Source organism: Humulus lupulus, chromosome 9, assembly GCF_963169125.1.
Source record: "Humulus lupulus chromosome 9, drHumLupu1.1, whole genome shotgun sequence".
In the NCBI taxonomy this organism is placed as follows: domain Eukaryota; kingdom Viridiplantae; phylum Streptophyta; class Magnoliopsida; order Rosales; family Cannabaceae; genus Humulus; species Humulus lupulus.
The window spans coordinates 175174767-175196303 of NC_084801.1; the positions used below are offsets into that span (position 1 = coordinate 175174767).

A 21537-nucleotide genomic window follows, 5' to 3' on the forward strand; every position below is an offset into this window, starting at 1 on the left:
TTGGAAGTCGATTTAGTCATTATTGGAATCTAGCATTCATTTTGGCATTGTGTTTATTCTTAATTTACCTTAAATGCACATAAAGTGAGAATACAAAAGCGACTTTATTTTCTGCTATGAATCAACCAAGCTATGCTTGTCATTTATATTACATAACAAGAGTGTGTTTGAAAAGTTAAAATCATACAAACTTATTCTACAACACCACCAGATTACTAAACCCAGAACATACAAGTTTGCGGTTAAACTACTAATGAGGAATGAATCAAAACTTCACATATCAACTTTGGACTCACACACACACTGACAAATATATATTTATATATAGTGCTCATACATGCACTGTGTGACTCTCACTCAATAGGAATCAAAATCTCATTAGTCCTAAAAGGAGGCAAAGTCCAAGGTGGGTTATACCTTCCAAGCAAGTAGTCCCCAATCACCTTAAACCCATCTCTCTCCAATGCTCTCTTCAACATCTCCACCTTCTCATCCACCACTCCATCACTCGCCACTCCCCCAAACCTCACCACCCCATACTTCCTCTCCCCCTCCTCCCTTATCACCACCCTCTTATCCACCGGCGCAGGCGCCTCCTCCGCTCTCTGGTACTTCGCCGGCAACAAAAACTCCATAGTTACCATCTTCTTTTCCTCCCCTTCGGTCTTTGTCACCACTGGCGCCGTCATAGCGATCTTCTCACCTGTTTTGGTGATCACCGGAGCGGTCATGGCGATCTTCTCCGGCTTGGTGTTCTGGGGGTTGCCCAAGGCGCCTATGTAGTTGGCCAAGAGTGTGAAACCACCGTCTTTGTTGCCTCGGAACTCAGATGGGTCATATGTGACTTGGGCCACCACGGCTGGTGGGTATTGCCGGATTTCGTAGTCGGCCGTGGTCTGAATTACTTCGTGGTTGGGAGTTTCGACGCTGATTTTTCCGAATACCATACCCATTTGAGCACTGAAAATTGGGTTGGTTTCGATTTCTCGAGAAAGTTTTTGGCGAGTGCGCTGTGTTGATCGACAAGGGTCTGAAAATGGAGGACAAGTGTTATATGTGAGTGTATATATATTGGCGGTGATTTTGTATGGTTGAATATGGTGGTGTGCGTGGACTCTCTTCTTCCACTAGTTTTTCCTTTGAATACAAGTTAAAGTTAGCGGTGAGACTTAGAATCTTGGTAAACAAAGGTTGGATCATTCTTATTATTTCATAAGAATTTTTTTTCTGTGATAAAAACAATTAAATTTATTACATGCAATTGCATGTAAACTTTACATTATTTCCCCAAAAAATAAAAATATATCATTTAATCTGTAGACAAAAGTAGAGATTGTATCAATTTATTATCTAAAATTCAATTTTTTTCTTTCTAAACTTATCTAATTTAGTTAATATTAAAACACTGTATTTGTCTCTAAAACATATATATACTTTAGATTGAACATGAATATTGTCCAAAATTATATTTTTTAGTTATTTTATATTGATTTATCAAATGTATTGTTTTGGTTTGTCAAATACAAAGTACCATTGGTGTTAATTAAACATTTTTTATACTATTATATACAAGCAATGTGTGCAATTGTACGTTTTATTTATAAAATTTATTAATTGTTTTATTGAATTTGTATCATTGTCATATAAATTTTAAATAAATAAATAATATTATATATAAAAGAATGACACAAATATATTAAATAAAAAATTAAACCAAAACATTGTTTATGATTTTTAAATATATATATATAATATGATAATATTTTTAAACTTAAATAAAAATTAAGATTATGTATGATGATACATTATAATATATAAATTTATATTAATATAAGTATTAAATATCTATTTTTGTATCAAATATTATTATAAAAATGATATTTTATAATATTTAAATTTATATTAATATAATTGATAAATATCTATTTTTAAGTTAGTTTTAAAGGTATATCCTGATAAATATTTAGAATATTCCGTTAAAGTTAACAAAACAAGCCTTTTAAACAAAAATATTTCGTTATCTTCACACTTATTATATAGAAGAAATATGAATTCAAATATTATAAAATATTATTATTATAATAATATTTAATATAAAACTACATATATAATAATTATATTAATATAAATTCAAATTTAAATGTTATAAAATATCATCATTATAATAATATATAATACAAAACTAGATATTTAATAACTATATTAATATAAATTTAAATGTTATAAAATATTATTATGATAATAATATATAATCTTATTTTTTTTACTAATTATATTAATATGAATTCAAATATTATAAAATATTATTATTATAATAATATTTAATACAAAACTAGATATTCAATACTTATATCAATATAAATTTAAATGTTATAAAATATTATTATAATAATAAAAATATATAATCCTATTTTTTACTAATTATATTAATATGAATTCAAATATTAGAAAATATTATTATAATAATATATAATACATAATGATAATTTTTATTAAAAAAATGGAATTTACTCATTTGGTACCTTATGTTTTTGCAAAGTATCATTTTGGTACTCTCTGTTTTCAATAATGCTCATATGGTACCATGTATTTTAAAATTATACATATTTGATACCCTAGACTCAGATTTGATAGATAAAATTTTGTCAATATGATCAAACTGTCATCAGTTATTTGTAATTAAGTAATTAAATTTAAATTTAGAACTTACATAATTGACAATAGTTTGATTAAATTGGTAAAATTTTATTAATTAAATTTGAGTTTAGGGTACCAAATATGTACGATTTTAAAATACAGGGTACCATATGAGTATTATTGAAAACAGAGAGTACAAAAATGATACTTTGAAAAAACACAGGGTACCAAATGGTTACCTACCCTTAAAAAAATTATCATTTATGTTCAAAAAAGTTATCATATTATATATATATATATATTTAAAAAAATAGTAAAGAGTGTTTTGACCTAATTTTTCATTTAATATATTTATGTTATTATTTTATATATAATATTATTTATTTATTTAAAATATTTATATGACAATAATACAAATTTAATAAATTACATAAATAAAACTAAACAAATGTGCATTGCACGTTGCTTGTATCTAGTTAATACTAGATACAAGCAACGTACAATATGCACGTTTGCTTAGTTTTATTTGTTGAATTTATTAATTATTTTTATTAAATTTATATTAATGTCATATAAATTTCAAATAAATATCTTATTTTTTAATTAAATAATTTATTTATTTTTGTTTAAGTTTATGTTTGTTCTAATTTTTGAATTTGGGAGTGACAACAATAGATTATATATTATATGTTTAATGTAATATTAAATATTATACGCGTATTTTAAATTTAAGTTTCTTGCTAGCTTTTAAAAAAAAAACAATTTGTTGCTAATTTATAGTAGATTATATTATATGTTTTGTTGACGCCGTTTTTCGTCAACAGATAAAAGAAGAGCACAAAAACAATGAATAACGATGGCCAAACGGTACAAACAAATCAAACACACGATTTTTTACGTGGTTCAGCAGTTAAATCTGCCTAGTCCACGAGTCTCTGTTATTAATCTTAAGATTATCTCTGAAAAATTCTTTAGTATGAATTCTCCAGAGTTTTCTCTCAAAGATCAGAATTTCAGTCATTTACAATGGTGCATGGCTTCTCTATTTATGGAGAAGGATGCAGAATACTATCCCACATATTTTGGGTAGTTACTCTTTTGTGAATAAAATAAATGGCTTTAAATGCCTTTAATCAGATAAAAAAGGAAACGTCCCTGAAGACCAGGAAACGCATAACTGACTAAATAATATCCCACGATTCTTGGGGATTTACATCAATAAATGAGGATTACATCTCATGTTTACAATATTTGTAGATATTCAGGGTGGTCATAGCGTATCTCCAAGGCTTCAGCATCTCAGGTTTCACGTCATTGCGCGAGCCACTGACTTCTCCCGAGCTAACATTGCTTTCGAGATAGTACACCGAGCTCAAGATCCCTGCTCCGAAGTTGTTCCTGAAGATGAGGGGCTCTCAGAGCTACCTTTCGAGATCGAGATCATTTCGAGGTCACTACATTCGAGGTCATGTATCATACTCTGCAGGCTCAATTTACAATCGTAGAGCATACCCTAACCCTCACGAGACCATTTAATGCGAACTCAGCTTTCGAGGTCATATTTACTATGGCTCGAAATCTGGGTATAACATCTTGCCCCCTCAAAAGTATTTGTTCGAATCCTAAGAGAAGGAAACTTTTGAACTACTTCTTCTGGGAACCATACTGTCACACTCTTAAAAATGGACACGCGTCAGCCGGGTATTGCTCACTTTAGGCACTTGAGTACCTTGGGAACACGCCCACGATCGTCCATCTGACAACTTTTCGGCGCCTTCTTGTCATTGATCCCCATCCGTTCGATCTAGTGAGCATTTCACTCGACGCTCCTGATTAATTCCACTTTTCCACCTATATATACGAGACCCCCCCCCCCCCCCCCCCTCTTCATCTTCTTCTTCACGTTTGTTCATCGTAAGCAAGAAAAGAAAAACAACCAGAAAACCAGACTCTCCTAAGAAGCTTCTGTCCTGCGCATGTTTTCTCGACCCAAGAAACAAAGAAATCCTGGTTTGTTCGAGTCAGTGAGTTCTTTCTTGCAACCTCTTCTTCAGTCGACGATTTCTCTGCAATCACCATCACTGTGTAAGTATGCCATTTCTGTTGTTTTCAGTTTTTTTTTTTATACTGTTTTTGATGTGTATGCTAGTTTACATTCTTAGCATAATAAGATAGGGGGTTTCATTTCGATAGGCCTTCAAGTTTCCTAGACTTTCCCTGCTGGATTTCGCATCACTGTTTTATGTCCAGTTTTAACGTTTGAGCAAAGTTTCAATTTTCTGGGTTTTGAAAATTTTAGGCCATGTTTCTTGTCCAATAAGTTTTCGGGTAAAAACCCTTGTCCTTGACAAATGCACGAAAACCGAGAATGCCCTTCCTGGCTAACCGCCACCTTTCTTTCCCTTGAATTTCGGGATTTTCAAAAAATCTTCCACGCTCCTTTTCTCTCCCGTGGAACACACGCTCTGACTCTTTAGTAAGGGTCTCAATATTTAATTTCTTGTTCCCAAATCCCCGAGCTCGTGATTCTTGCATGCATGGCCCTCACCATTTTTTCTTTCTCGTTAGATGTCACAGAATCTGGAAAGATGGTGGGGGTCATTGCGAGCCATCCCTTACGGGCCCAAATCTCCGAGCCCAGAATCGCTGTTCGCCCGGAATCAGCGTCGGATAAAAGAATACGAGCTTGCTCGCGAGCAAGAGGACATTCGAGCCCACTATCGCCGTCAGATAGACGAGGTCATCGAAAAGAAGAGAAGAGTCCTTCGGGAGGCCATCTATCCGGAGCCCAACCCAGGACCTAGGCCAATCCCCCTCGACCCTGCGTTAAAAGTCACAGTTGCTTATCATCCGGGGGAACTCCAATTTTCTTTAATGGCGGAGCCTTCGTCTTCGCAGCCTAGGAGGGAGATGTTCGAAGCTGAGTTCTACCAGAGCTCGGTTACCACCACCGACCAAATAACTGACATCTTGGCCCTCCATGGCCTTAGTTCGTTAGACACCCTGAAGTGTCGAGCTCCGGCTAGTCACGAACGGAGCTGTTTCACCCCTGGGGGTCGCGATGCCAGTGTGAAATACGCGGCCTGGAGCCAGGAACATATAAGGGCGGGAGCTCTGCTGCCTTTGAAGTCCTTTTTCAGAGACTTCACTGATTTCGTTGGGTTGGCTCCATTCCAACTCAACACCAATTCGTACAGGGTGCTGTCTGCCCTGAGATCCTTGTTCCACGAGCTGCAGTGGAAAGGACCCTCGCCTCAAGAGATTTTATATCTCTTTTGTTTGAAAAGTAACCCCTCACGAGCTCGGGGAGGAGATGGTTTTTATTATCTTTCGAGCTACCCTAAGGAGACGAAAATTTTCGAAGATCTTCCCAACCACCCTCCTGACTCCAAAAAGGCTTTTTTCTGGACAGACGGTCTGTCCCCGTCTCGACATCGTTCTTTCAGGCGGATTCGTAAGTATTCTTGCTACTTTTATTTTTTTTGAGCTCAGAGTTTTAGCCCTTAAGACCATACTTAGCTGAAATGTGCTTCGCCTTTCAGCTAATTTTCAGCGTCCCTCCCCCTCCAAGACAATGAGGGAACACAGAGAGGCCTTGCTCGGACTTCCTTATGGCAGGAGGTCTCTCTCGTATCTTCTTCATGAGGACCAGCTCCGAGCCTGTGGGTTGTTGGGAGAAGGTCAGTCAACCTCTGACTGGTCTAATAAAAAATACGAACGTTGGGAGGAGGTGCCACAGCCCACAAACGCCCTTCTTTCGAGGAGAGAAAAGAGGGCACCTCTCCCAGTTCGCTTGAGGAGTCCGCGATCTGGGAACGAAGCCAATGACGAAGCCTCGAGCTTGGACTCAGATGAAGGTAAAACCCTTCCTACTTCGAGAATGTGGTCCCCCACTTTGCTAAAACACAGACCCAATAGGTTAGTCTCGTGTCCACAGGATAGATACCACTTCTACATATGGAGTTGGGTAGACGACTGTGTCCATAGGTTTGATAGTGGGCTCGGGAAATATGATACCATGTACACCACGGACGAGGTGTGGAATGGGATAACGGTGCAGTACGGGACCAATGACTATAGGGACCTCTCGAGGTTATCACCAACTTATAGGGAAGGCACTCCCCCCGCCTCTTCTGAAGACGGGGGAATTTCATGGTCCCCAAGCTCAAGCTCGGGGGAAAGTTCCAGTTAGGTTTTTTCTACCATCACTCTATATGTCTGTGATACCGAAGTAACTTGTACACCTCTTTTACTGACTCGCTGTGTTGACTTGTGCAGGCGATATGGACTTCGACCTCGACGCCCTTATCGACAATGCGGGTGCCAAGAGGAGCAAGCGCCCCAGGGCAGGGGGACAGAAAACCAGCCAGCCGGGGAAAGGCTCCAAGAGATCTAGGAAAACGCCTCCTCCTCCCCCGCTGGCTTCGAGCTCTGCTGCTGCGTCGACTGGCCAGACTAACGCCCCCACGACGATGCCATCCTCGCAGGGCGTCGTCTCTGCGGTGGCACCGGCCTCGCAGGCTGGTGTCCCTGCCGTGGTCGAATCCCAACCTCCTGTGGCGGGTCAAACGTCTTCTGCTCAGCTCGCCAAGAGACCTTCTGCTTCTCGAGCTCAGAAGCTAACCATCTCCACCCATATGGACTCATATGTGGTGGATAACGCTGCCGGACCTCATGGATCTACGCTGATTTCGGATGTCATGTCCCGGATCGGCCAGAGCTACGGCAGTTTCGAGGCTCCTCAGTGGCAGTGCCTGACTGGCACCCGAGACCGCACTGTCCTGTACGAGAAGAGAATCGAGCACACTGCCGCGGTAAGTATCCTTCTATATTCCTTTTGCTTACATTCATACTGTCCAGGGGCTAATGGTGGTTTCTTCCTTTTTTCAGGCTCTTGCTTTTACTGCCCAGCTCAATTACGAGCTGAACAACGAGATCCATTCGTACAGGACTCATGCCCAAGAGGAGAGGGACCTCCACCTTAGAGCGAATGATGATCTGAAGGCGGCGAATACTAAGCTCGAGGCAGTGGTTAAGGAGCGTGAGGAAATGGCCAAGGAGCTCGGAAAGCTGAAAACTGAACTCGAGGAGCAAAAGAAAGATAACACCCAACTTCGGGAGACCAATAAGAAGCTCGAGGAGGACAAGACCGCCACCTTCGACCTTATAGAGGATGTCAAAACTCGCCTTACTGCCGAGTACAAAGAAAAGAAGGAAACGGCGGTTGACTCAGCCATGTACCGGATGTGGGCTTATAACGAAGAGCTGGACACTAGCTTTTTGGGTCCCCACGAGGCGCCGTTCCTTGAACGATGGAATGCTCGGCTCGAGAAGGAAGAGGCTGAACGGCTTGAGAAAGAGAAGGCTGAGCAGCTCGAGAAGGAAAAGGCTGCTCCGGGCACCATTTCGGAGGAAGCTCAGGAGGATAGTCATGCTATTCGTCCTGAGGGATCCGGTGCTACTGATGCTGAGAAGGCCAAGGAGACTCCTCTTCACTGAATCTGACCTCGGGGAGATCAGTTATCGGGGCTGCGTCCCCTTCTGTAATTATTGTAATTTACGCCCATGGGGCTGATACAATTTCTTTAACTATTCTTTTACATGCTTTACATTTCTTGGCTCGAAATATTTTGCACATTTTTATAATTGATGAACCGGTTATGTTTATTTATGCATACAAACATAGTTTGGATTTAGGCTCGAAATTCGATGCATTCATGCATAGTTTATTCGAATTATCCATTTCCGACCTCGTTACTTATCAAGGTCGGATATTACTTTAACCATGAACTCGAAAGTACTTATATGGTATGTAATATGAATGGTTTGGTTATCTTTTTAGTCACTTTTCCTCATCCTTAGTATCTTAGCTCCGAGGTTGAGAGTTCGAAACTATTTTTCTTTAAGATGTTCCAGCCTCGATCTCGACATATTTCGTGATGGGTTTAGGCTCCCATTTATCATCGATCGATAATTTGGCTGGTTTGTTCCAAACCTGTTAAGCTTGCACATCTGGTTAACTCCAAACGTTTTAGGTTTTTGGTAGTTCGGTTATGTCCGAACTATCTAAGCCCGCGTACTTGGTTATTTCCAAATACTTAATGTTTTTGATAACTCGGTTAAGTCCGAACTATCTAAGCTCGCTCGGTTAAGTCCGAACTATATAAGCTCGCGTATTTGGTTATATCCAAATACTTTATGTTTTATATATATATTTTTTTCTTATTTTTTAAGCTGGTGGTATGTATACCAATGATGCCCCCTTAATATCCTATGAGTGTGACCATAGGTTATTAAATTAAGAGAGATTGCAAAATAAAAATAAATTACATGTGAAACAAAGTAGACCCTTTATTTGATGAAATTCAAAAATATACTAAATACAGATAGAAAATCATGGTTACAGGCGACACTTTTTACGCTATTGATAATATGGTCTAAGGTGTTCGCCATTCCATGCTCGAGGTATCAGGCTCCCATCTAATCTCGCAAGTTTGTATACACCAGGTCGGATGACTGATTCTATCTGGTATGGTCCTTCCCAGTTCGGCCCGAGCACCCCAACTGCTGGATCTCGGGTTGCCAAGAATACTCGTCTCAAAATCAGGTCTCCCACTCCGAACTTTCGATCTCAAACCCTCTTATTGAAATATCTCGTGGTTCGTTGCTGGTAAGCAGCATTTCTCAGCTGAGCCTCTTCTCTTTTTTCTTCGATCAAGTCTAGGGTTTCTTCGAGCTGAGTATGATTGGAACTTTGACCGTAAATTTGAGTACGGATCGTCGGAATTTCGACCTCGATGGGCAACATCGCCTCGCAGCCGTACGCTAGAGAGAACGGAGTATGTCCTGTTGAAGTCCGAGCTGTAGTCCTATATCCCCAAAGGACTTGAGGCAATTCCTCGGGCCATCGTCCCTTTGCCTCCTCCAACTTTTTCTTTAGAGAGCTCTTGAGAGTTTTGTTAACGGCCTCGACCTGACCATTCGCTTGAGGGTGAGCCACTGACGAAAAACTCTTTATTATACCGTTCTTGTTACAAAAGTTGGTGAATAAGTCGCAATCGAATTGGGTTCCGTTATCAGATACAATTTTTCTTGGTACTCCATATCGGCATATGATGTTCTTTACCACGAAATCAAGGATCTTTTTCGAAGTTATGGTCGCCAATGGTTCAGCCTCCGTCCATTTCGTGAAGTAATCAACGGCGACCACAACATATTTAACTCCACCTTTGCCAGTTGGGAGTGAGCCTATGAGGTCGATGCCCCATACCGCGAAAGGCCATGGGGATGTCAACATGGTCAGTTCGGAAGGTGGAGCTCGGGGTATCGTGGCGAATATCTGGCATTTGTCGCACTTTTTCACGTACTCGAAAGAGTCCGTTTTAATGGTTGGCCAGAAATATCCTTGGCGTATAATCTTCTTGGAAAGGCTATGCCCCCCGGTATGGTCTCCGCAGAACCCTTCATGAATTTCTTCAATGAACTTCTTAGCCTCGGGAGGGGTTACACATCTAAGCAGCGGCATGGAATACCCTCTTCTATATAACCTTCCATCCAGAATGGTGTAACGAGGAAGTTGATACATCAATCTTCGAGCTTGATTTCGATCTCTTGGAAGAGTTCCATTTTCGAGATAATCAACTATTGGACTCATCCAGGTCGGTTCTGTTTCAATCATACACACATCTTCCTCGTCTGGCTCAGTAATGCTGGGTGCGGATAGGTGCTCTACGGGTATAACATTTAGCTCTTCATTTTCGACGGAAGTGGAGAGCCGAGCTAAGGCATCTGCATTTGAGTTTTGTTCTCGGGGAACCTGTTCGATTGCATAAAACTCGAAATACTCTAATGCGGATTTTGCCTTCGCCAGATAAGCTGCCATTCTTGTGCCACGAGCCTGGTAGTCCCCCAAGATTTGATTAACCACGAGCTGGGAGTCGCTGTAGCAATGTATAGCTTTGGCCTTGAGCTCTTTTGCTATTCGCAGTCCCGCAAGTAGAGCCTCGTACTCAGCTTCATTATTAGATGCTTTAAAGCCAAATCTTAAAGCATAGTGAAATTTGCTCCCTGCAGGAGTGATCAGAATAACTCCTGCCCCCGCTCCATTTTCATTTGACGAGCCGTCGACGTAAAGTTTCCACAGCTCGTGGGCTGTGGTTATTACCTCGTTGTCGGCTATACCAGTGCACTCCACTATGAAGTCTGCCAAGGCTTGTGCCTTAATGGTCGTTCTCGGATGGTAAGTGATCTCGAACTGTCCGAGCTCAATAGCCCATTTAAGGAGCCGACCTGACGCCTCTGGTTTAGACAGGACTTGCCTAAGTGGTTGATCTGTCAGTACATGGATGGGATGTGCCTGAAAGTAGGGGCGGAGTTTGCGAGATGAGTGGATTAGGCTGAGGGCAAGCTTTTCCATCAATGGATATCTTGACTCTGCCCCCAGTAATCTTTTACTGATGTAATAGACGGGTTTCTGCACCCTCTCTTCCTCCCGAACGAGCACCGCGCTTATCGCGTGTTCGGTGGTTGAGAGGTAGAGGAACAATACTTCTCCCGTCTCAGGCTTCGAGAGGATGGGCGGTTCGGCTAAGTGCTTTTTGAGCTCCTGAAAGGCCAGCTCGCACTCCTCTGTCCATTCGAACTTCTTACTTCCTTTCAATAAGTTGAAGAATGGAAGGCCACGATCCGTTGACTTCGAGATGAATCTGCTCAGGGCGGCCATCCTCCCAGTCAAGCTTTGGACATCTTTATGTTTCCGAGGTGAAGGCATATCAACCAGGGCCTTTATTTTGTCGGGATTAGCCTCGATCCCTCGAGAGTTGACAATAATGCCTAGAAATTTTCCCGAAGACACTCCAAAAGTGCACTTCATAGGATTTAGCTTCATGTTGTATTTCCTGAGTATGCCAAAGCACTCTTCGAGATCGTCAACATGGTTCTTGTTAAGTTGAGACTTTACAAGCATGTCATCAACGTAAACTTCCATGTTGTTCCCTATTTGCTCTGAAAACATCATGTTTACAAGCCGCTGGTACGTGGCCCCAGCATTCTTGAGTCCGAATGGCATGACATTGTAGCAGTAGAGCCCTTTATCTGTGATGAAACTCGTATGGTCTTGGTCGGGGGCATGCATGGGAATCTGGTTATATCCAGAATAGGCATCCATGAACGACATCAGGCCATGCCCCGCCGTGGTATCCACGAGCTGGCCAATTCTTGGCAGCGGAAAACAGTCTTTCGGGCAGGCCTTGTTGAGGTCCGAGTAGTCAATGCAGGTTCTCCACGTCCCATTGGGCTTCGGGACCAACACTGGATTGGCTACCCAGTCAGGGTAAAAAGCGTCCCTAATGAAATTGTTTGCTTTCAGCCTGTCAACTTCCTCCTTTAGTGCTTTCTTTCTATCCTCGTCCAGCTGTCTTCGCTTTTGTTGCTTCGGGGGAAAGCTTTTGTCTATATTCAATGCGTGGCTCGCAACATTTGGGCTTATCCCCACCATGTCTGAGTGTGACCATGCGAAGACATCCTAGTTTTTCTTCAGAAAGCAAATTAATTGCTATTTGGCTTCGTCTAGGAGGTGTTTTCCGACCTTTACCTTCTTCGAGGGTTCAGCTTCGTCGAGCTGAACTTCTTCGAGCTCTTCCAACGGTTCGAGGTCAACTTTCTCCTCAATCCTTGGATCGATTTCCTCGTCGATTTCTAAAACCGTCCCATCTTTATTCTGTATGATAACGAGTGCTTGAGCGCTCGTTTGTTTCTTTCCCCTTAAAGAGATGCTGTAGCACTCTCTCCCTGCCAATTGATCTCCTCTTAATGTTCCGACCCCGCTTGGAGTAGGGAACTTGAGGGCTAGATGCCTTACAGATGAAACTGCCCCCAGCCCGACCAGGGCGGGTCTCCCGAGTAATACATTGTAGGCAGATGGTAACTCTACTACCACGGACTCCATCATCTTGGTCACCGAGACTGGATAGTCTCCCAAGGTCACAGGGAGTTCGATGGACCCCATACAGGCGGTTCCTTCTCCAGAAAAACCGTACAAAGTGGTTGCATAAGCCTTCAGGTCGCGAAGGGAGAGTCCCATTTTCTCTAGCGTTGCTTTATAAAGAATGTTAACTGAGCTCCCATTGTCTATGAGAACTCGGCGCACTCTTTTGTTGGCAAGCTGCAGGGTGATGACTAGTGGATCATGATGAGGGAACTGGACATGGGAGGCATCTTCCTCGGTGAAGGTTATAGGTTAAGTTTCAACCCTTTGGCTTTTTGGTGCCCTTGGTTCGGGTTCATAAGGAGACCCGTCCCCCGTCTTCAACTCATTCACGTATCGCTTTTGAGCATTTCTACCCCCTCCTGCGAGATGAGGCCCTCCCGAGATGGTTATTACATCCTCTCCATCAATCGGTGGGGGCCTGTCTTCTTCCCGAGATCGGGAGTTATTATTCTGTGCCGCCGAAGGCGCGGCTATTCTCTGGCTTGCAGTGGTCTGTCCAGTACTCTGGTTTTTGACATACTGCCTGAAATAACCTCTCGAGATCAACCCTTCGATCTCATCCTTCAGCTGTCGGCACTCATCAGTTGTGTGTCCGGTATCTCTATGGAACCGGCAATATTTGCTGGAATCCCTTTTGGACTTTTGATTCCTCATTGGGTCCGGACGCCTGAAGGGGACCTGGTTTTCATTAGCCAGGTATATGTTTTCCCGAGACTCGTTGAGCTCGGTGTGCACTTTATATACGGAGAAATACCTTTCTCCTTTCTTCTTCTTTCCTCCTTCAGCCTCGGGGTTATTTCCCTCGCTCTTTTTCCTCTTGGAGGGATTCTCCGAGGTAGGCTGTGGAGCTGCTGGGTCAGCCGAGGTTGAGGCGAAGTTAATGTTTATCGTTGTAGTTTCGGTCTGCGAGGTCGCCTTGAGCATTGACCTCGCCTCCTCTACATTGACAAATCTCTGCGCCCGTCTGTTAAACTCGGTTATCGACCTCACCGGTTTCCCTTGCATGTCATCCCAAAGGGCACTCCCGGGTAAAACACCAGCTCGGATAGCCATTAGGTGCCCACTGTCATCCACATCTCGAGCTCGGGCGACCTCAAGATTAAATCTTGTCAGATAGCTTTTCAGTGTTTCGCTCGGCTGTTGTCGGACGTTGGTCAAAGTGGATGCCTCTGGTCTGACTCCCATCATAGCCCGGAACTGCTTCTTGAAGTCCCTAGACAACTGATCCCATGAAGTTATCGAGTGTCTCTTGTACTTCTCGAACCAACTCTTGGCAGGTCCGGCCAATGATGTTGGAAACAACATGCACCTGAGCTCGTAACCCACGTTACTAGCTCTCATAATAGTGTTGAATGTACTCAGGTGGCTACATGGGTCGGTTTTTCCCTCAAACGCTGGGACGTGAGGAATCCGGAACCCTTGGGGAAACTGAGTGTTAGAAATATTGGGAGCAAACGGCTCGAGCTCCTCGTCAGAGTCCTCATATCGACCGTTCCCTCGTTCATTCTTTAAAAGCCTAAAGGCTTTTTTGAGCTGATCAATCCTTTCTTGGACCGGGTCCTTAGGCGGTGTCTGGAATTGCCAGTCATTGATGCTTGCGTCTCCGTGAGGGATCTCTACGCCCATTTAGGTGATTCCTTAGGTCCGGATTTGTCTGATCTCCCTTCCCCCTGCTCTGATTCAGATGATTCCGCAGGTCAGGACGGGTCTTGCGGCTTCCAATATTTTTACGACCTCGGTCGCGTTTACTGACGGACCTAGTTTCTCCGGACTCGTCACTGGTGAAACTTATTGATCGGTCGTTTCGAGATGGGTTCTTCCCGTGTCGTCTTGTCTCCGCAGTGCGAGACCGGGACGTCTGACTTCTCTCAGATTGTGCGCCTCTCCGCTCCTGGAAAGTCTCCCTGTGTCCTTGCCTATCCTCCGTACGCCCTTGATCCTGATTCTAAACAGGTTGAGCGTTTCTGCGGGGAGGTGAAGGATATCTTACGGGAGATGGAGGGAACCGTATAGGTGACGGTGGCTGCCTCCCTTGCTTCGGCCTAGAGGGTCCAGAATTTGCCCGAGATGGACCAGTCGCGTTCGGTGCGCTACCAGGAACCTGAGTCCGAGCCTCGGTAGGAGCTCGGTTATTCTCAGTTCCTGCAGGTGCTTCCGCAGGTGGATTAGGCGGGACCCGAGCTCGGGTACCCCTCTGGGGCCTAGAAGAAGCGGATGGCTCTGCTGGTGCCGGAGGTTGAGTCGGCCTCCTTGTGGCAGCATCTTTCCGTGGACGTCCACGGGGCCTCCGGGGAGGAACATGCACGTCCCTTGGAGGAGGGACTTGGTTTTCGCGCGAAGGCGGGGGCTGAGCCACCTGCGCCTCCGCGGCTATCCTAGTCAACTCCTCATTCCGTTTGTTGGCTTCTGCCAACAGTTGTTTCAACTGCCTGTTTTCCAATTCTACAATAGGAACGTAACGTTCAGGATTGTAGTACATATCCTCATCCCTCGGTTGAGGTGGTGGTCCCCGGGAATCGGAGGATCCACTTCTCTCCTCAGACTCCGGGTTCTCCATTGGTTGTTTTCCAGGACGCCTTGGATAATTTTCTTCAGGAATGTTCTGATTGTTTGCAGCCATGAATCTCTCAGGGATGAATGCTTAAGGCTCTCAATGAAAGCACCAAACTGTTGACGCCGTTTTTCGTCAACAGATAAAAGAAGAGCACAAAAACAATGAATAACGATGGCCAAACGATACAAACAAATCAAACACACGGTTTTTTACGTGGTTCAGCAGTTAAATCTGCCTAGTCCACGAGTCTCTGTTATTAATCTTAAGATTATCTCTGAAAAATTCTTTAGCATGAATTCTCCAGAGTTTTCTCTCAAAGATCAGAATTTCAGTCATTTACAATGGTGCATGGCTTCTCTATTTATGGAGAAGGATGCAGAATACTATCCCACATATTTTGGGTAGTTACTCTTTTGTGAATAAAATAAATGGCTTTAAATGCCTTTAATCAGATAAAAAAGGAAACGTCCCTGAAGACCAGGAAACGCATAACTGACTAAATAATATCCCACGATTCTTGGGGATTTACATCAATAAATGAGGATTACATCTCATGTTTACAATATTTGTAGATATTCAGGGTGGTCATAGCGTATCTCCAAGGCTTCAGCATCTCAGGTTTCACGTCATTGCGCGAGCCACTGACTTCTCCCGAGCTAACATTGCTTTCGAGATAGTACACCGAGCTCAAGATCCCTGCTCCGAAGTTGTTCCTGAAGATGAGGGGCTCTCAGAGCTACCTTTCGAGATCGAGATCATTTCGAGGTCACTACATTCGAGGTCATGTATCATACTCTGCAGGCTCAATTTACAATCGTAGAGCATACCCTAACCCTCACGAGACCATTTAATGCGAACCCAGCTTTCGAGGTCATATTTACTATGGCTCGAAATCTGGGTATAACATGTTTAATATGATATTATTCTAATAAATGAGTTTAAGTTTAATTAAATTTTATTTAAGTTATAAAACATATGATTTTATTATTTTTAAATAATTATCATTGTAAAATATCTAAAAAAATATCATATTTTAATTTGTTTAATTATTTATTATTTTTAAATAATTATCATTGTAAATTATCTCAAAAATATCTTATTTTAAAATTTTTAATTATTTATTTTATTTTATTTAAGTTTAAATGTTTACAAACTACCATTAAATATAAGAATATTCTGTTAAATATAAAAATATTCTGTTAAAATTAACATTAAAAAAATAAAAAACTGTTAAAACAAAAAATTTTCATTATCTATACACTTATTATATAAAAGAGATATAACTAGTAAAAAATTATAATTATATATTATTATCATATTAATATTTTATAACATTTAAAATTATATTAATGTAATTATTAAATATTTAATATTATATTATATATTATTATAATAATAATATTTATTACATTTGAATTAAGTTTAAAAGTATATTTCGTTCGATATTTAGAATATTCGGTTAAAATTCAAAAAATAACATAGTTAAAACTAATAATTTCTTTTATCTATTTTTGAGTTCAAATTTTATTAAAACTCTAAATAATTTATATTATATATTTTAAAACTAAAACATTGCGAGAAAGTACCTGACCTTTTAAATAGATTAAACAATTCTAAAAAAAGTTTAATTTCAAAGTAATACTGAACAATCCCTTTAAATTAGCTCACTTTTGAAAATGCCGTTAATATCTATTTTATGTAAAAATAGAAAAATGAAGAAATAAAAATTTACTTTTTAAAAAGGTTTATTTTGCAAATACATAAATTGTAAAATCATCTCAACCGTCAGATGCTCACCATCAACTAAGCAAAAATCAAATCCTAGTGTTAGTGTTAGTGTTAGCCTAAATTAGAAAGTGGTGTCCATAATTTCGGACAAGGATACGAGATTAACTATCACCAAACAAACAGGTATTTTAGGTCAGACTTAGTCTAGCATCTTCCCCCTTATAAACCCCCAATTCCCAACTCCACAGGCCAATAAACCCTAACCCTAATTAGCTTCTTCTTCGCCATTTCTTACATTTTTCTTTCCACGATTTCGTAGTTTATTTGGGGATTCCCTTCACCATTGATAGATAGAGCATCGGTGATGAGTCTCACATAATTGTTATCCTTGCACTTTGATTGTCAGTGAAGAAACTCATGGGGAATTTTTTCTCTGAGGTGCTCTCTATCCCATTCTCTTCTCAATTTTGTGTGTATTGGATCGATGATGTTTAAAATTACTGCGTTATCTATCTGCAATTTCCTATCAAGGAATTGAAGACGATTATAGTTGGCTGAGATCTAATTTTCTTATGATTTTTTTTTTTCAATTGGGTTTCTGATTCTCTGTATGTGCTTTTGTTAGATTATTTTCTAGATAATCTTTCAATGATATCTACCTATGTGGCATTTATTTTTCTCACTTAAATATATATATATATATATATATATATGAAAATGTCAATGATATTCATATATGAAAATGTCAGTAAATGTGAGCTCAATCTGTATTTGTTTGAATTTTTATTGTAAGTTTTTATGATGCTCTAATTAGTCATGTTTTGCTTCGGTTAATGGGAAGTTGCAAGATAAAGTTTGTTAATGCTTTGATTTTATTTTTAGGTTTGATGAAATTTGAACTTTTTGTTCGTATTACTCAATTTTACTCAATTTACTATTGTTTCATTTTTATTTTGGGTTCTGCAAATAGTTTTTTTGATCCTGGATTTTGTGATGAAAGCATGGTACAAGAACATTAGGAGCATTGGGCATCACTGGTGCCCAGCATTATAACTATTACAGAATACCAAAACTGATTTTATTATAGTGAAATCTGTATTAGTGTGTGGTGCTGTAGTGCTCTTTAGACTTTTTTCTATGTCGTGGGCAACTAATTATTATGAATAAGTCATTTCTTCATCAGAGATTTTATCTATAATTATTACAGATCTGGTGGTGTCAAGTTGAAGTGGTGGGATGAGTATGTGGTTCCAACCCTAGTTTGGATTATGGTTGATAACTAAGAGTGAGCTAGTGGATTGAAGGTCCTATTGTGAGTGACTGTGTTAGGGAGAGCAAGTGTTCCATTGAAGGTCCTGCTGTTCCATAGTAAGGTGGAGATAGTTGAATTCAGAATATCATGGATTCAATTAGTCTTAATTGGACTGATATAGCAGTTGGGCAATATGGCTTTGAGATAGCTACAAGCCATGATGTTAATTTTACTTAGTCTTAATGGGAAAGGCTGATGAACACTCCCCATTATTATGGAGAACAAGTTATAGAAAACATGGTATTTTCTAGTGTGCTTTCCAAAAGTATGGTTAGTTTTTTTTTTTTTTTTTATAATTATATATATCTATTATTATACATAGAAGAAATAATAAATAAAAAATTTATGGGTGTTATAAAATGACAACATCTATCTTTTATTTATTTATTTTTAGTTCTTTTATATATAGTATAGTTATATATAATTATGAAAAATATATTAGAAAAAATGTTAAAATAAAAATCATACTTTTACTAATATGTTTGAATTTAATCGTTTGTTAATTTAATACTTGCTTTGTAATTTTTTTAAATATATTCGGCAAGCATTTGTGTATATATTGCAGTAGTTAACACAAAAAAATACAAATGTACACAAATAAAAATCAATTAGTACGAAAATAAGTGTTGTTAGACACACACTCAAATTGCAAAGTGTGTACAATTTGAGTATTTGTCAATCATTAATAGTTTGCTTTGGATGTTTGGTTTTTTATTCATTGGTTTTTTATGTCTGTGAAACTAAGTTTTCCTTTCAAAATTTTACTATTTTTATTTTATTTTATAAATTTAATTTGTTGGGAAAATTGCAAAAATGTTTTCAACTTGTGTTTATAGAAATGAAAGACTACGTCTATTGTATTAATGCTTACCATTTGAGTTCAATTATGAGTAGCTAATTTCTATAACAAAATTAGTTAGAAAGGAAGCTATGAGTTTCTATGAGCCTAGGGCTTGTTTGGTTGGACTTCAACTTTTGTTTTTTAGGTCTCTAAGAAGCTCTTCCACTATATGAGTTTGGGTTGTAGTTCTAGCAGTCGATAATAAAGCGAGGGGAAAAAATTGTTGTGCTATATTTTTGTAAATATTTTATTTTTTTTTAAACAAAATTATGCATTGTGTACTCTATTTTTTTCTAAATGAGTAATCGGTCCATTTGGCATTTCTATGGACCTTGTGTTATTGGCCACGAATCATTTCATATTTTATCTGCCCAGAATTAAAGAGTAGAAAAACTGAGGCAATAAATGACTTGGATTTAGATTATCTAATTAAATAAGAAAAATATATATATATATATATATATTTAAATTTGAGTGTAGTGGGTGGTCAATGGCAAATGGTATTTTTTGGTTTTTGTATTTGTGTTTTCTATTTATTGCATGCTAAAAATAAGATTAATTTATTACTACATAAGATCGTGTACTTTCTCATAATCCACATGACTAGATCTTATTGATTCACATGGCTAGCACATGGTTCTTTCGTTGCAAAATTGGATTGATGTCCATTGAGTGTCACTAAAATCCACTGAATAAAATAATACGAATAAGTAGCAAAGGAAAGAGAAAAAAATTAAACCTTAATGCATAAGGGTGCTTGTAGGATCCAACTTTTTTTACCTCTAATTAAATGTGTACTAATTAAATGTATAGTAGGTTGGAAATCATCATTCAATCTAATTCTGCTTCAAAATCCAATCTAATTGTGATTGGTTATTTTATCTTTGAATTATAATTTTAATATTAAAAAATTAACAAATAAACAAAACATACAAAGAAATCATACAAAAAAAAACTAAACACTATTAGCAATAGTACTAGATTAAATTTTTACAATTAACACATTAACTCGTTGAAACATTAAGTTTACAACATAATCATTCAAATTTAAAACTAATATCTCAAAACCAATAACTAAAAAACTTAAGTAGTAATATAACATGAACACAAACAACATTTACAAAGTGCTAACAAAGCATTAAAAAAACAACAACAATCCAATTAAATATATTTATATAATATATAAGAGATATTTATGGCGAAAGTACCTAAATTATTGTGTTTGTAGTATTTGAGTACCTAAACTATTTTTTGGCGGTAAAAGTGTCTTTTGTTCATGTTTTTGTGCAATTTAGTGCATCTGATTGTTTCAGTATTAAGTCTGTTACAACAGCGTGAAATTTATTTATAACTTGGGTACTTTCGCCACAAATATCTCTTAAATTTGGGTCTTTCGCCGCAAATATCCATTTAATTTGGCACTTTCGCCTACGCGTCACAATTGAACTTAACGGTGAGAATTGACGGTTGAGCTAAACTACACCAAAACATGGACGGAATGTACTTTCGTCGCTAAAAAAATAACTTAGGTATTTAAGTGCTACAAATATAATAAATTGGATATTTTCACTGCAAATATCCCTATATATATAAATATATATATATATTAATTGTGATTGGATTGGATCGATTCCTAATTGGATTTTCACAGTCTCATCCGCTAACCGATCCAATCTAATTAACATTTAGCTTTCAAATCCAATTCAATTGTAATTGGATATCTATTTTTTTTTTGTAATTGGATTGATTTGGATTGGTTCAGGATAATTGGTTTGGATCTTGATCACTCCTATTAATACGACACATGACACTTTAATGCTATATTTAGGTACTACACTAAAGTGACGTTTCATTTTTATGGCATTTTTACTTAAAATGAATAAAAATTATTTATGTGGTAATTTACTTGTAAACTAAACTTAGTAGTATGAGGAATTAGTAAGACCAACATAAATTAAGGATAGAAAAAAGTTGAATATTTTTTATCTCCTTTTTTTCATGGAATGACATTACTCTTATAACTTTTACTTAGTTTTTATTTTTATTTTTTATATTTAAAAATTAAAAGACATGTTTACCCATTAAATAAAAAAAATATTTTAAAAAGATTAATTTAGTCAATTTAATCATTCAAAATATGTTTTCTAACTATGTAAATAAGATGAAATGCTTTTGGTTTCTTTTTCAATTAGTTTTAATAAACAACATAATACAAATACTAATTTTGATTGTTCTATATTTTTTTTATTTCTCATGGATTTATTCTAATTTCAATTACTAGTTAGTAAACTGTTAATCGAGATTTTCGGCAACTCTATTAATGAATAATATTTACTGATTATAATAATGAAAATAGAAGGTTGACACGGGGTTTTTACGTGGTTGGGGCGTTAACTAGTCTTAGTCCACGAGTCTATGTTATTAGAACTTGAAGAAGCTTTTACAATGGAAGTTTCTCTCAATATCTGAACAAAGTT

The 21537-nt window shown here is 38.6% G+C and overlaps 1 protein-coding gene, 1 long non-coding RNA gene and 2 other non-coding genes across 4 annotated transcripts; 3 read left to right on the plus strand and 1 right to left on the minus strand.

Moving 5' to 3' along the window:
- Positions 1–85: 85 nt before the first annotated feature.
- LOC133801207 (uncharacterized) lies at positions 86–1049 on the minus strand. Its single transcript, XM_062239383.1, has one exon. It carries the CDS (start codon positions 951–953, stop codon positions 354–356), a length of 600 nt encoding a protein of 199 aa, XP_062095367.1. The 5' UTR covers positions 954–1049; the 3' UTR covers positions 86–353.
- A 15988-nt stretch (positions 1050–17037) lies between these two features.
- Positions 17038–18727, plus strand: LOC133801210 (uncharacterized). The gene is made up of 2 exons (XR_009876781.1): positions 17038–17345; positions 18115–18727. It is a non-coding gene; the product is annotated as an uncharacterized LOC133801210 (long non-coding RNA).
- On the plus strand, positions 17260–17351 carry LOC133803065 (small nucleolar RNA snoR26). Its single transcript, XR_009877796.1, has one exon. It is a non-coding gene; the product is annotated as a small nucleolar RNA snoR26 (small nucleolar RNA).
- On the plus strand, positions 17383–17473 carry LOC133803068 (small nucleolar RNA snoR27). Its single transcript, XR_009877798.1, has one exon. It is a non-coding gene; the product is annotated as a small nucleolar RNA snoR27 (small nucleolar RNA).
- Positions 18728–21537: the final 2810 nt, after the last annotated feature.

Excerpts from the sequence above, each read along its gene's own strand:
- LOC133801207 (XM_062239383.1), bottom strand. The coding sequence starts at position 953 with ATGGGTATGGTATTCGGAAAAATCAGCGTCGAAACTCCCAACCACGAA.